A 17,088-nucleotide genomic window follows, 5' to 3' on the forward strand; every position below is an offset into this window, starting at 1 on the left:
GAACTTAACAAATGTTTCAAACCAGCGAGACAAGGGAAAAAGGTGTAACCACGCGTGCGCACCCGAAGCTCTACGAACATGTCCGGGGATTTCCGAGGCCACGAAACACTGCATCGAGCATCATGAATCGGCGATGCTTCACATTTTGTGTGTGAGTGAGTGAGTGAGTGCGTGTGTGTGTGTGTGGTTAGAGGTCAAATCCACTGTCACTAAGTGTCCGCTTGTCATACTCCAGTTACACCACATGGTGTCGCTGCTGCTTCACGCTTCTCACCTGCTGCTCTATGACTGTCGCTGTCCATGGTGCTGATGTCACCAGGTCCTGTTGAATGAGCTGGATGAAATAAGATTGTCGCACATGGGGAACTTTGCAAATGATCACCTGATTAAAATAAACATATTTTATTTAAATGTTCAGTTTAAATACAGCCATGAATTCATTTATTATGACTGCTCCATGTGTCTTCAGAAGATCCAGAACAACCTGGAGAAAATGATGGTTTTTATACAAATAAGTCATTTGTCTGCAAATTAGAGTAATATTTTAATAAATACATAGCAGCATCACACAGAGAAAAAAAGAAAAGAAAATATACATTGTGTGGAAGAGGGCATAATCTATCATACACTCTATTATTACTATTTTAGAGACAAACATTCACAATTAAGATGGTATTTGAAAACAAACAAACAGCCACTGCAGAACAGAAGAGGGTTCAACACGTAAAAAGTTCATTAATCCACAAGAGCCAAGAAACAAACAGGCATCGACACGTGTTTGCTGGTTTAAAGATGGAGTTCAAACCTGTTTCTCCTGGAGAAATAAGACAACGATGACGTGAAGAGAACTTTGTTTCTTTACGTGAAAAATATATACTGTATATATTATAGTCATGGATGAATTTTGTTTCATCAAACAATCGTACTTAGTTTCGGGTGGAATTAGATTTGTGTCAACACTTTTTAAGAAGCAAATAAAATAAAATACACCATGTTTTTTTTGTTTGTAGGCGGGTCTTATGAAGCTGCCTGCTGATTGGCTACTGAGTTTTGGAGTGACTGAGCATAATGGACGTCACCGTCTTGGAGTCGCTGTTTGTCTGGAACTCACACGCAAGGGAGCGTAAAAAACAAATGAGGAAGTGTAAAGAACAAATTAGGGAGCGTAAAGAACAAGTGAAGGAGTGTAAAGAACAAGTGAAGGAGCGTAAAGAGCAAATTAGGGATCGTAAAGAACAAGTGAAGGAGCGTAAAGAGCAAATTAGGGAGCGTAAAGAACAAGTGAAGGAGCGTAAAGAGCAAATTAGGGAGCGTAAAGAACAAGTCAGGGAGTGTAAAGAACAAATAAGGGAGTGTAAAGAACAAGTCAGGGAGGGCAAAGAACAAGTGCATTTTCAAACAATAAAATACAATATTTTTGAATGATTAAATCAATATTTTAAGTTGTTTATTGTTTGATAATATTGACACAAATCTAATTCCAGTTTTACGGCGTCTTTGGTTTTCGTCTCTTTAGAAGAAACTGTTTTCCCCCCAACTTTATATCCTGATTTAAAGCTTTAATCATCGACTTTATTCGTCTTCACGCGCTTGTGTGGTTTTTTTTAACGTCTCCGTCGCGTCGTCAAAAATAAAAAAAGTCCCGTAAAATTAGAAACAATGATGATGAAGCGGAAAAACAAAGGATCGACGCGTTCAGTCGAGTTTTCCCAGACATGATTAAAAAAACATGACTGAACCAATGTCAGACAGCAAGAAACATAGAGTTATTATTCGTTACTATTATGGTCTGTCTGTGGCTCCTGCATTTTTATGTTGCTATTGTTTTCGTCGATTGCTTCGTGTGTGTTTTTTTTTCTCCTCTTCAAACCTCGGGTTTATTTCAGAACAAAAACTTCAAACATGCATATTCATGAGTACGTCAGTTATACAAAAGTGTCTCCACATGTGTGTGTAAGCAGAACTCAGGCGTCTGACCTCTGACCTTGACGCAAGTGGTCACGGGTAAAAAGTTTAAAATACATTCAGGTGTTTTGTATTTTGGCTACAGAGATTATATTTATTTACTTTGATAAAAAAAAAAAAAAAAGCTGGGAAGACTCTTTAATGCACCTCTGTTAAAAATGAAATAAAAATAAATAAAGAATAACAACTTAATACTCAGGTTTTCAGACTCCATCATTTATATATTTATATATATATATATATAAATATAAAAAAAACATATTGCAATTTCCATGGAGTTTTGTTGTTTGTGTTCTTTTCATTTGCAGACGGTCCCTCAGTGTTCAATGCATAGAAAACATTTCTTTATGGATTCACGGAGACGGGAGATTTTGTCTTTGGGATGCGTTTTTTTTGTGGAAAATCCTCGAATGTAATAAAAAACTGATCTGGTCTATGTCGATTACATTGTTATGAAATATTAATATGAATGAAGCTTCTGTCTGTTACTGTATCAACGTCAAGATGTTTGATTACACATGCGACTCGAGCTGCGTGTTCGTATAAAGACAAACAATCTGCGTCTTTTATGCATATTTTTTATTTGTGGTGATTTAAAGCAACACAATGTAGGATTAGGTGTCAGCGTCCCCCTACAGTCAGGAAACAGTATTGCCACGGTAACGAGACAAGATGTCAGAAACAAAATAACCTTAAAAAACTGGACTATGTAACTTATTAATCACTGTGGAAACCTTGTCTAAACAGTAAATAACTAGGACTCCTCGCCTCCCCGCGCAGCAGCTCCCTGACGTCACTTTTGAATCCACAAAACCTCTCGACAACGTTTCAGCTTTGACGTGTCGAGCTCAAATCGCCAACATGGACGCCAGGATTCCAAATGGCCGACTTCCTGTTAAGTTGAGGCCATGGTTACTTCTGGTTGACTTTTTTGTCGGTCTTGGTCGATAACATCTTCGCAACAAGTTTCAGGAAATTCGGTGGAACTCAACGCACGCCAAAAGTCATAGGGCACTTCCTGTTTTGTGGCGAATGGTCAAAACTTGCCCAGACGCAGAGGGTTGCAACTTCCTGTTGAGTTGAGGCCATGGTTACTGGTCATTAATGACCGCAAAGCCACGGATAGAATAATAATCTGAGGGATTACAATAGGCTCATCGCACAAATTCGTCCCAGGAGCCGTTTCGACATCATTAGAAGGCAGAAGTCCGACATTGTGTTGCTTTAAATGTGTCTAATTTGAAGTCTGAGTCTGGTGATTTGTTTGATTGTTTCATGAAAGCGAAATAATTATCATCGTTTAACGGTTAAAAATAAGTCGGCGATGATAATGAAGCCCAGATAGTTTCATTTCCTTTTTTCTTTCCTATAAAAATGTGAGATTTTATTTTGATTTAAAACTTAACTTTAAGTAAAAAAAGAAGAAAGAAAAAGGAAGCAGGAGCTTTTTGTTGGTGTCTGTGCTATGTTCTTCACTCGTGTGACCACTAGATGGCACTGTGCGTCTATCAGAGGCCACTGATCTTGGCACATTCCTTGATCTTGGGTTTTTCCTCAGCAGACCCGGGGAAGGATTTCCTCCCCTCCCCTGTGAAATGGTTCATTCCAGCTGTTCACGCCTGAGCGGCACAAAATAAGAGAATCCACACAAAGAGCTCAGACTGCATTTTGACTCTTGGACCGTGGGGATCTGTGTGGTTGGACCCACTTGACTCCATCACCAGGTTATAACACAGAGGGTTCAGTGAATCTCAGCTGAGGACTCGTGACATGCAGAATTCATCCATTTGTAACCAGGGGGGGAAAAAAAAGCCCCTTTTCATTGATTTCTCTGCTTAACGGTGTAAATGCTGCTCGTCCAGTGAAACTTGTCCTTTCACAACAACTCCGTCTCCTGCAGGTTTACGTCACTCACAGCTTCCTCCTCTCGGCCCCCGTCACACGCTGCTCGTGTGCTCTCTGGAGCCGATGTGCGACAGCTCCTGCTCCACCTCCGTCTCTGGCTCCGCCTCCGACAGCGCGCCGACGTGGGATTCAGAGAGGCTCTGCGACACCGTCCCGATCTGCGTGCCGTCGTCCGTCGTGTCCTCCGGGTCTACTGTCAGTCTCCCGTTGTCCCCCCTGCTGCCATTGCGACAGTTACTGTTGCGGTCCACGGCCGCTTTCCCGTGACCTCCCATCAGCAGCGGGGTCACGGCGTGCGACGGACACGGCTGCGGGACGAGGAGCGTTTTGCAGCTCTGCCCGGCAGCTTTTGTCCCCGTCTGGTACTGGCACCTGATGTAGCTGGAGAACGCTCTCCGGTAAGTCTTATTGAAGAGGGTGTAGACCAGAGGGTTGACCCCGGACGAGATGTAACCCACCCACACGAAGACATTGAGCAGGTCGTTGAGCAGCGACTCGTTGCAGGAGCCTCTGCACAGCACGAACGTGACGTTTGTGATGAAGAACGGGCACCACATGATGAGGAAGAGGAAGAAGACGATTCCCAGAACCTGAGAGCACAAGACAAAACAAGTGATTCAAGCTCCTGATTTAAACTCATACCCTGATTTACGATCATACCCTGATTTACGATCATACCCTGATTTACTATCATACCCTGATTTAAGCTCATACCCTGATTTAAGCTCATACCCTGATTTACTATCATACCCTGATTTACTATCATACCCTGATTTACGATCATACCCTGATTTAAGCTCATACCCTGATTTACTATCATACCCTGAATTACTATCATACCCTGATTTAAGCTCATACCCTGATTTAAGCTCATACCCTGATTTACTATCATACCCTGATTTAAGCTCATACCCTGATTTAAGATCATACCCTGATTTACGATCATACCCTGATTTAAGCTCATACCCTGATTTAAGCTCAAACAACATGACGAGTAAAACCACTGCAGACTCAGTTCTTCATGTAAACCTCATCCACTCTGCCCCGTCTCACCTTGGACGCTCGCCTCTCGTTCTTTATGGCCTGCATCATCCCCCGTCGCCCGTGGCAACCCGCCGTGTCACTTCGCCCCGGCCCCGTGGCTGGTGAGCTGAGCTGAGACGCCGCCTCAGAGCTGGGAATGATGCTTATGCTGTCTGACGTGGAGGCGCTGAGCAACATGCTCGGCTCCACCCCTTTCAGACAGCTCAGGGTGTTTCGTCTGCTCTGAGGGGGCGGAGGCTTCAACTCTGTAGGAGGAGCAAGAGTGGTGTTCACCACCAATATTACTACAACTGACTATTACGGGGTTTGAAAAAAGGCCATTACTCACACAAGTAAACTAGTATAACTCATACAAGTAAACTAGTATAACTGACACAAGTAAACTAGTATAACTGACACAAGTAAACATAACAAGTATTACTCACAAAGTAAACTAGTATAAATAAAACAAACATAACTAGTATAACTCACACAAGTAAACATAACTACTATAACGCACACAAGTAAACTAGTATAACCACACATGTAAACTAGTATTAAAGACATAAGTAAACATAACTAGAATAACTCACACAAGTAAACTAGTATAAATGACACAAGTAAACATAACTAGCATAAATGACACAAGTAAATTAGTATAAATAAAACAAACATAACTAGTATAATTCACACAAGTAAACTAGTATTAAATACACAAGTAAACATAACTAGTATACCCACACATGTAAACTAGTATTAAAGACATAAGTAAACATAACTAGTATAACTCACACAAGTAAACTAGTATAACTCACACAAGTAAACATAACTAGTATAACTCACACAAGTAAACATAACTAGTATAACTCACACAAGTAAACATAACTAGTATAACTCACACAAGTAAACATAACTACAATAACTCACACAAGTAAACTAGTATAACTCACACAAGTAAACATAACTAGTATAACTCACACAAGTAAACATAACTAGTATAACTCACACAAGTAAACTAGTATAACTCACACAAGTAAACATAACTAGTATAACTCACACAAGTAAACTAGTATAACTCACACAAGTAAACATAATTAGTATAACTCACAACTAGTATCAAAGACACAAGTAAACTAGTATTGAAGATGATTGGCTGTGAATTCAAAGTCAGAGTGTGTGTGTTTACCTTGTGAGTCTGGTGTGTTGATCTGAGGAAGGTGGAAGGTGCTGGATGGAGGCTGCAACGTGTTTGTCATTACTGGTGTGTGCAAAGGCTGCTGGGAGGAAGACTTTGCCTCATACAGGAAGACAGTGGCCTGCCTCTGGAGCACCTGCACAAAACACACAGCAGAGTTAAGGATGATGATGAAGAAGAAGAAGAAGAAGAAGAAGAAGAAGAAGATGGAGATGAGTTTTTGAGTTTTTGAGTGGTAAGTAAGAAGATAAGTGCACCTGTATGGTGAGGCAGTACGTCACCACCATTATGACCAGTGGGATGAAGAAGGCCACAAAGGAGCCAATCAGCATAAAGCGTTCCTCATTGAGGACACAGCTGCCGTTGACGAAGACCTTGTCCTCATTGTGGAGGCCGATGACAGGGATTGGCATGGAGACACCTGGAGTCAATGAGAGAGGACGGGACAATCTTATACCATTAATGTCTATACACATAACTAGTATAACTCACACAAGTAAACCAATATAACTCACACAAGTAAACATAACTAGTATTAGTCACACAAGTAAACATAACTAGTATAACTCACACAAGTTAACTAGTATTAAAGACACAAAAGTCTGCGACGGTGTAATTGACTTAAGATCAAAGCTGGTAATTTTCTCCTGCACAGCTGCTGACCGAGCCGCCATTACAAGCTAAATCTGGACCGGTGGAAGCTCCCTAATGATCAACAACACACACACACACACACACACACACAGGAAGAGAGAGAGAGATCAAAGGCAGATGAATTCCACCTGAATGTTTGAGAATCTGTGAATGAATGAATGAATGAATGAATGATGTAGAGTAGACATTGCCAACTTTCAACAGTCGGGAGTGAACTCAGTAAAGAACACTTCAGGGTTCTGTTCTACATCCTGCGCTCTCACCTATAGATATGGTCCAAACGGCGGCGATCTTCATCATGGCTTTGGTTCTGGAGTTGAAGCGGCTGTGCTCGATGGGGTTGCGTATGGCAACGTATCGGTCCAGGGAGATGGCGCACAGGTGCATGATGGAGGCGGTGGAGAACAGGACATCCAGGTAGATCCAGATCGGACACAGACAACTGGGCAGAGGCCAGGCGTAATCTGCATGGACACAGAGAGAGGGGGGGGGGGGGGGGGGGGGGGTTTACAGATTTAAATACAGCCGTACAGACATTTGACTGAACTTTAATCCACTCTTTTACATCAAAGCTCAAGGCAAAGGGAATAAATTCCCTCGAATAAAAAGGAAGGGAAGAAACGACGCGTCCATAAATGTGAAATCTCCAGTTTGAGCACCGGCAACACGACACGAGTACGGGATTAGTTTGTGTTCCTGTAGATTAGGACATGGCGGCGATGTGATGTGTCCGTGTTTGCTGGATAAATAACACTCAAACAAGGACGTCGTGGATCAACAAATGACTTTCACCATCAGTGATGGAGGCTGAATATTGTTCATGTTGATGTGGAACTCATTAATGTTTCCAATATTCTCAATGACTTTGCCCTAATCCTACATTCACCCATTCATACAGCAACATGAAACATTGATTACCGCAGTGGACAATCAGCAGCACGAGCTTCAACTAATAGATGGACAGAGTGAAGGAGCCTGTTTATCTCTCTACAGATCATCTATAACTCTACAGATCATCTATAACTCTACAGATCATCTATAACTCTACAGATCATCCATAAATCTACGGATCATCTATAACTCTACAGATCATCTATAACTCTGCAGATCATCTATAACTCTACAGATCATCTATAACTCTGCAGATCATCTATAACTCTACAGATCATCTATAACTCTACAGATCATCCATAAATCTACGGATCATCTATAACTCTACAGATCATCTATAACTCTGCAGATCATCTATAACTCTACAGATCATCTATAACTCTGCAGATCATCTATAACTCTACAGATCATCTATAACTCTGCAGATCATCTATAACTCTACAGATCATCTATAACCCTACAGATCATCTATAACTCTGCAGATCATCTATAACTCTACAGATCATCTATAACTCTGCAGATCATCTATAACTCTGCAGATCATCTATAACTCTGCAGATCATCTATAACTCTACAGATCATCTATAACTCTACAGATCATCTATAACTCTACAGATCATCTATAACTCTGCAGATCATATATAACTCTACAGATCATCTATAACTCTACATATCATATACAACTCTACAGATCATATATAACTCTACAGATCATCCATAACTCTACAGATCATCTATAACTCTCTACAGATCATATATAACTCTACAGATCATCTATAACTCTACAGATCATCTATAACACTCTACAGATCATATATAACTCTACAGATCATCTATAACTCTACAGATCATATATAACTCTACTCTACAGACCATCTATAACTCTACAGATCATATATAACTCTACAGATCATCTATAACTCTACAGATCATATATAACTCTACAGATCATCTATAACTCTGCAGATCATCTATAACTCTACAGATCATCTATAACTCTACAGATCATCCATAAATCTACGGATCATCTATAACTCTACAGATCATATCTAACTCTACAGATCATATATAACTCTACAGATCATATATAACTCTACAGATCATCCATAACTACGGATCATCTATAACTCTACAGATCATCTATAACTCTGCAGATCATATCTAATTCTACAGATCATATATAACTCTACAGATCATCTATAACTCTGCAGATCATATCTAATTCTACAGATCATCTATAACTCTACAGATCATCTATAACTCTGCAGATCATATCTAATTCTACAGATCATCTATAACTCTACAGATCATCTATAACTCTGCAGATCATCTATAACTCTCTACAGATCATATATAACTCTACAGATCATCCATAACTACGGATCATATATAACTCTACAGATCATCTATAACTCTACAGATCATCTATAACTCTCTACAGATCATATATAACTCTACAGATCATCCATAACTACGGATCATATATAACTCTACAGATCATCTATAACTCTACAGATCATATATAACTCTACAGATCATCTATAACTCTACAGATCATCTATAACTCTACAGATCATATATAACTCTACAGATCATCTATAACTCTACAGATTATATAACTCTGCAGATCATCTATAACTCTCTACAGATCATATATAACTCTGCAGATCATCTATAACTCTGCAGATCATCTATAACTCTCTACAGATCATATATAACTCTGCAGATCATATCTAATTCTACAGATCATCTATAACTCTACAGATCATCTATAACTCTGCAGATCATCTATAACTCTCTACAGATCATATATAACTCTACAGATCATCCATAACTACGGATCATATATAACTCTACAGATCATCTATAACTCTACAGATCATATATAACTCTACAGATCATCTATAACTCTACAGATCATCTATAACTCTACAGATCATATATAACTCTACAGATCATCTATAACTCTACAGATTATATAACTCTGTGCAGATCATCTATAACTCTACAGATCATGTATAACTGCAGAAAATCGTATTAACTGAGTTCACTATTCTCATGCCGACAATGACTGTAGGAAATGTAGATTTCCTTTGGATGCAGAGACTTGGCAGAAGTGTAAGAGGAACACAACCTCTTATTTATTTAAATGTGTTAACACAACATTGAAAATTAACTCAACATGAAGCCCGCAATGTAACAACCCACCATCCTATTAAGCTAACGTGGGCGTCCGTGCAGATTCCTGGCATGATATCGTAAAAGCAACAACAGCAGCTGATAAATGGTGTGATACTGCAATTATAAAGTTGGCATCCGCCGGTTTTCGAGGCAGTCACGAAATATGAGAGCGCAAACGTCCCGGGGAAGCAACAATTCTTCCCAGTAATAAACGTGAAAGCAAAAGAAAGGATGGCGCATGTCACCATGAGCTGGCAGCGACCGGGGAGTGGGTGGACGTTCAAGATCCGAAGATATTTGCAGTGAGCATTCTTTAAATATTGGCTGAGGATTAAAGGGAAAACGTCTGTTTCAATTAGCAGATAAGACGCTGCGCAGCATCGTTATGTAACATGAGAACAAACGGTGACTGTCATCACTCGATAAAAACTAACCTGACAAACTCTATATGTCCACACAAGACAACTTAGTGGTAAAACACATGAAGTTAAAGGGTCCGTTTTTAAACAGTGTGTGGTTGATGATAACCATTAAACCAGGAAAAAGTCGTCATGATAGCAGTCTTGTATAAAGTACTTGAAAGCAATACTTGAGCAAAAGTATCTTACCAGAAAATGGTAGAAGTTTAAGAGCTGAGCGGCTAAAAACAACTAGCGACAACAAACGTGCATTACGTCACCAACTCAACTCTTATTCTGTAGTAACGAGTAAACGAGAGGCTTAAGGGAAATGTAGCGGAGTAAAAGTAAAAGTTGCCAGAAATATAAATAACAAAGTAAAGTACAGATGTGTGAAAATTCGACTTGATGTATTTGTACTTTACATTCCATCGACTTCCTGTTAAGTTTAGGCCCCGGTTACAGTCGACTTGTTTTGTCCGTCTTGGTCACCGGAGACACGTGGGCGTCTTATCTGAAACAATAACTCCAAACTGGGCGTGGCTTACTCTGATTCGCTGACATCTCTTCGCTGTGTTCTTCACTTCGACAATAAACCTTTTCACTATCTAGAAGTTTCCTCTCATATCTCAAAATACGAACACGACACTATCGAGCGCTCTGCGACGTTCTGTGTCGGCGCGACTCACCGTAGAGGATGTTGATCAGGGAGATCGGCATCACCAGGATGCCGACGAGCATGTCCGCCACGGCCAGCGACCTCAGGAAGAAGTTAGTGGCATTTTGGAGTTTTTTTTCCAGCGACACCGCCAGGATGACCAGGATGTTGCCGCCGATCGTCAGCGCAATGATGATGAGGATGAGCAGCGCCGGCCAGTTTTTCTCTTTGATCACTTCTCTGATGACAGACTCTTGGGTGAAGTTCTCCACACCTGCGCTCATGACCGCCGCCGCCGCTCCACCGCCTCCGACGCTCCCCCACGGCAGGGTTTGGTTGAGGTCCAGGGGGCTGTTGCTTGGCCAAGACATCTGGCCGCCAGCCTCCAGCGAGGAGGAGGTGGTGGTGGTGGAGCTGAACCCGCCCAGAAGGGATCTCACTGGCCCTCTCATCCCAAAAACCACACTCTTATCCTATCGCAGGTTGAAGAAGAGCTGAATCCTCCGGTTTTACTTGCACCAGCGATGGTTTAAGTGTTAGAAAAGGGAAGGACAACAAACAGGGAACAAATGACCTGCAGTTGAATTCTACTAAAGTACCATTTCTTGCCAGTCGTCAGTTAATTGGACACACAAGTTCTTCAGGTTCCCGATGAGACGAAACATCCCGTGGTGTTTGTTGACGTCTGGTTCCAAAGGTGCTAAGCGTCCCAGATAAAGAGCTGAACATCAACTCCTCCATATCCACCACGGGCGCCCACGGAATCCATCGGCTCCAATTTAGAGTCAGTATCTGAATTTGTCCTGGAATTTCCCAGGTGACGTTTGTTGTATCCGACGTGTTTGAAAAGGGATTTTTCTCCTCGTCGGGGTCAGAGTTGACGATCACTTTGTTCTGTGGAAGAGATCAGATAATTACTACTGGTTAAAAAAAATAAATAAATCACACTTTCATCACCCTCCCCTTTGTGTCCTGTGTATAATCTGACTTTGATCTTTCCAGCCTCATTATTATTCCAGATTAATTCATGTCCAATAAATGTTCAGAGAATCACCATCGCTGTCATAAGCTATCGTCATTTACACACTGGTGTGTGTCGTCTTGGATTTGTTACCTCTTTAGGAGCTTTTTTCTGTCATGAAGATAGCAAAACCTGGTCCTAATGTGGTTTAGGACTAAGATTGGAATTGAAAAGACTTTGTTTGGTCTGTTTAAATGTGTGCGTGTGTGCATCTGTCCGTGTGTGCTGCGTGTGTGCTTGCTGTGTGTGTGTGTGTGTGTGTGCGTGCGTGTGTGTGCTTGGTGTCTGTGTGTGTGCGTGCGTGTGTGTGCTTGGTGTCTGTGTGTGTGCGTGCGTGTGTGTGCTTGCTGTCTGTGTGTGTGCATGCGTGTGTGTGCTTGCTGTGTGTGTGTGTGCGAGCGTGTGTGCGTGCTTGCTGTGTGTGTGGGTGTGCGTGCGTGCGTGTGCGTGCTTGCTGTGTGTGTGTGTGTGAGTGTGTGTGTGTGGGTGCTTGCTGTGTGTGTGTGTGTGTGCATGTGTGTGCGTGCGTGTGTGTGCTGTGTGTGTGCTTGCTGTGTGTGAGTGCGTGTGTGTGGGTGCTTGCTGTGTGTGTGTGTGCTTGATGTGTGTGCGTGCGTGTGTGTGCTGTGTGTGTGCTTGCTGTGTGTGTGTGCGTGCGCGTGTGTGCTTGCTGTGTGTGTGTGTGCGTGCGTGCTTGCTGTGTGTGTGTGCGTGTGTGTGTTGTGTGTGTGCGTGCATGCGTGTGCGTGCGTCCATGTGTGCTGCATGCGTGTGTGCATGCTGCATGCATCTGTCCGTGTGTGCTGCGTGTGTACTGCGTGCGTGTGTGCGTGCTGCATGCATCCATCAGTGCGTGCGTGTGTTCTGTGTGTGCTGCGTGCATCCATCCTTGTGTGCTGTGTGTGTGCGTGCTGTGTGTGTGTGTGCTGTGTGTGTGCGTGCTGTGTGTGTGTGTACCTGCATTGGCCGAGGACAAATTCAGCTTGTCCTCTCCATTTAACCTTACCACTCAGACAGCTTAGTGATTTAACACCTCATAAATGTCTTCAAGGAGAGTTGGAAGAATCACTGTGTGTGTGTGTGTGTGTGTTTGCGTGTGTGTGTGTGTGTGGGTGTGTGTAGGACATCTTAAGAAGCAGCAACAAGATAAAAACCTCTGATATTTCAGAGCGTACGTTGATGTGCCGGTGAAGGTTTAACAATAAAACACAACTGTGTGTGTGTGTGTGTGTTTGTGTGAGAATTTCACTTATAAAAGCACAATAATAAAATGTCTGCTCTGAATTTCTTCTCTGTTCGGGGTCGCTGAACTATTACGACACGATCCAAATCTATAGTTTCTCTGTGTATGTGTATCCATTTGTGTCGATGCTACTTAAAAAACTGACTTTTATTAGAATAATGATTCATGAATAATGTGTTTTTTTTAGCTCACTAAAAATAATAAATGTGAGTGTGTTTGTGTGTCACATGTTCAGGTCAGACCTTCACTCAGTCACTCAGTGAGCGCATTAACGTTGTCCACGGACACTGAAGAGGCTCTGCAGGTGAACCACGTAAGTGGTGTGATACCACAACACATCACAGCCAGAGAGAGAGAGCATGAAGAGAGAGGAGGAGGAGGATGGAGAGACAGAGGTGGAAGGTTACATGGAGATAAAGAGATTGCGATAGACAGAGAGAGAGAGAGAGAGAGAGGACAGGAAAGAGATTAAAGGGAATTTAACTTTTGTCTTCTTCTCCTTTTTTCCCCCCCACCGTCTGATTTAATCCTCATAACGACACACAGTCACATAATCTGTGTAAAGAAAGAAAGAAAGACTTTACTCACCTTTTCAGTGACTCATCCATGGTCTCATGCTCTCGTTCTCTCGCTCCTCCCCCTCTCTCTCTCCACACCTCCAGAGCGAGGGATCAGCGTCGTCCATCTGTCTGAAGAGAAACGAGGGAAAGAGAGACCGGGGGGGCGGGTCAAAGTGTCAAAGTTGAGTCTGTGTCGAATGATTTCAAAACATACATTAACGACAAGATACAGTGGTAATCCCGCCCCCATCTGTGTGTGTGTGTGTGTGTGTGTGTGTGTGTGACTCCAATTTTCCTTCCTGTTAAATAAACTTTGATCTGTAAGTTATTTTTTTTGATAAGATAAAAGTCTGAGTCGACAAATATAGATGCAGAAAAAGAATAAAGAGAATGTTTGTAGCCAATTTTAATTTTGAGCAAATCTGTGTCCGCATTTTTGGCTTTATATACAAATGAATTAGGAGTGAGTGAGTGTGTGTGTGCATATACAAATGAAGTGAGTGTGTGCATATACAAATGAAGTGAGTGTGTGTATATACAAATGAAGTGAGTGTGTGTATATACAAATGAATTAGGACGTTAATTCAGTCTATAATTCCTCAAACACTTCACGGTTCAGTCGTTATAACTCGCTGATTCTCCTCTGAAAAAGCAACGCTTTGCAATTTATATAAAAATGACTTTATCATTCATGGAGAAGAGTTTATTCATCAAAGTCTGTGACTCCAGAATAAAAGATGAAAAAAAAGTGGATTTACATAATACACATAAATATACGTGAACGCCACTTCAGTCTCAAAAAGTTCACGTTCAAGATGACTTTGTGTAAAAAGTGTGTCTTCAAGGATTTAAGTGTGACATGATAAAGTGAGCGCACACACACACATATACAGTATACATATATACATATATATATATATATATATATATATATATATATATATATATATATATATATATAAAAGAATTACCCTTAATAGTTAGTTTTTTTACCTAACCTAAAATTTGATCTGCCTCTTAATCCAGATTAAAATGTGTGCCAACCCCACCCCCCACAGTTTGTTTTGGAAAATACTTCATAATAATTATATAATAATTGATGTGTCATGTTTTATGTAATAATCCAGTGTTGTAAATGTGTGTATTTAATAATCCAGTGTTGTAAATGTGTGTATGTAATAATCCAGTGTTGTAAATGTAATCATTCAGTGTTGTAAATGCATGTATGTAATAATCCAGTGTTGTAAATGTGTGTATGTAATAATCCAGTGTTGTAAATGCATGTTCTCTATGTAATAATCCAGTGTCGTAAATGCATGTTCTTTGTGTAATAATCCAGTGTTGTAAATGCGTGTATGTAATAATCCAGTGTTGTAAATGCATGTTCTGTATGTAATAATCCAGTGTTGTAAATGCATGTTCTGTATGTAATAATCCAGTGTTGTAAATGCATGTTCTGTGTGTAATAATCCAGTGTTGTAAATGCGTGTATGTAATAATCCAGTGTTGTAAAAGCATGTATGTAATAATCCAGTGTTGTAAATGCGTGTATGTAATAATCCAGTGTTGTAAATGCATGTCCTGTATGTAATAATCCAGTGTTGTAAATGCATGTTCTGTGTGTAATAATCCAGTGTTGTAAATGCGTGTATGTAATAATCCAGTGTTGTAAATGCATGTTCTGTGTGTAATAATCCAGTGTTGTAAATGCGTGTATGTCATAATCCAGTGTTGTAAATGCATGTTCTGTGTGTAATAATCCAGTGTTGTAAATGCGTGTATGTAATAATCCAGTGTTGTAAATGCATGTTCTGTGTGTAATAATCCAGTGTTGTAAATGCGTGTATGTCATAATCCAGTGTTGTAAATGCATGTCCTGTGTGTAATAATCCAGTGATGTAAATGCGTAAATGTAAAAAAACGTATTATTGTTTTTTTTTGTCGCCACGCGGTGGACAAACGTGAGCAGCTTTTCGTCATAATTCACTGTCTGAATCCTCTGTGATCTCGACACGAGTGTGAATGATGTGACGGTGGAGCATAAAACACTAATTATGAAAATGTGGCCGCGCGTGTCCTCGTCAAGGTTAACGCGTCTTTGAGCAAAAGCGCTAAAACTAATGAGATGGAAGACGTGATAAACCCCGCACATATGCTTCAACACTCGCACATAAAAACCACTCTCATAAAGTCACACAGTCGCTCCTCACTAACTTACATTCAACATGACACTAATGACAAAGAAGCTCACAATAAACTTTCCCTCCTGAGTTTCTGCAGCTTTAGATTTTATAACAAAGGCACGTCAAGAACATGTCAGGAATTCTCTCTCTGTATGTGTGTGTGCTCTTTTGTTTAATATCCACCGACGTCCCCTGATGAAGAGTACAGTTAAAAACTGCCCACATCTACACTCACACACACATGGTTCCACTCATCCTCCTCCCACTCGTTCCACTTTCTTCTCCTCAAAAGTCTTCTGTGTGTGTGTGTGTGTGTGTGTGCACGTGTGCATGCGTGCGTGTGTGTGGAAGTCTGATGTAAAAGGACAGAGTCTCTAAAAACTGTAAATGAATGTCGGAGGACGTGATCATGTGAAGGTTTAATTATCAAACGTTATTTAATAGTGAACATGTCATCAAACAGCACACTTTATAATCTATGTAATAATCCCGTGTTGGAAATGCATGTATGTAATAATCCAGTGTTGTCAATGCATGCATGTAATAATCCATTGCTGTAAATGTAATAATCCAGTGTTGTAAATGTAATGGATGTAATAATCCAGTGTTGTAAATGCATGTATGTATGTAATAATCCAGTGTTGTAAATGCATGCATGTAATAATCCAGTGTTGTAAATGTAATGGATGTAATAATCCAGTGTTGTAAATGCATGTATGTAATAATCCAGTGTTGTAAATGCATGCATGTAATAATCCATTGCTGTAAATGTAATAATCCAGTGTTGTAAATGTAATAATCCTGTGTTGTAAATGCATGTATGTATGTAATAATCCAGTGTTGTAAATGCATGTATGTAATAATCCAGTGTTGTAAATACATGCATGTAATAATCCAGTGTTGTAAATGCATGTATGTAATAATCCAGTGTTGTAAATGCATGTATGTAATAATCCAGTGTTGTAAATACATGCATGTAATAATCCAGTGTTGTAAATGCATGTATGTAATAATCCAGTGTTGTAAATGCATGCATGTAATATTCCTGTGTTGTAAATGCATGTATGTATGCAATAATCCAGTGTTGTAAATGCATGCATGTAATAATCCAGTGTTGTAAATGCATGTATGATCAGAGCAGTATTGGAGTAGTTTTTTTGCATCAGACGTGATACCCAGCACTGGTATCCGTGTATCCATAATTTAAACAT

General features: G+C 40.5%; 1 protein-coding gene across 2 annotated transcripts in view; it reads right to left on the minus strand.

The window, feature by feature from the left end:
* Window positions 1-531: 531 nt before the first annotated feature.
* Window positions 532-17,088, minus strand: part of htr2cl1 (5-hydroxytryptamine (serotonin) receptor 2C, G protein-coupled-like 1) — a 39,569-nt gene continuing 23,012 nt past the window's right edge. The window contains exons 3-9 of one of the 2 annotated variants that reach the window (XM_058626355.1): window positions 13,723-13,819; window positions 10,902-11,764; window positions 7,006-7,206; window positions 6,346-6,509; window positions 6,080-6,224; window positions 4,924-5,159; window positions 532-4,460 (exon numbers count right to left, since the gene is read on the minus strand). In XM_058626355.1, coding sequence (XP_058482338.1) covers window positions 3,903-4,460; window positions 4,924-5,159; window positions 6,080-6,224; window positions 6,346-6,509; window positions 7,006-7,206; window positions 10,902-11,322 — 1,725 coding nt within the window. In that variant the 5' untranslated portion in view covers window positions 11,323-11,764; window positions 13,723-13,819 and the 3' untranslated portion in view covers window positions 532-3,902. Of the gene's footprint in view, window positions 4,461-4,923; window positions 5,160-6,079; window positions 6,225-6,345; window positions 6,510-7,005; window positions 7,207-10,901; window positions 11,765-13,722; window positions 13,824-17,088 lie in introns of both variants that reach the window. The other variant, XM_058626354.1, reaches the window with a different exon arrangement.

Source organism: Solea solea, chromosome 3 (assembly GCF_958295425.1).
Source record: "Solea solea chromosome 3, fSolSol10.1, whole genome shotgun sequence".
NCBI lineage: Eukaryota > Metazoa > Chordata > Actinopteri > Pleuronectiformes > Soleidae > Solea > Solea solea.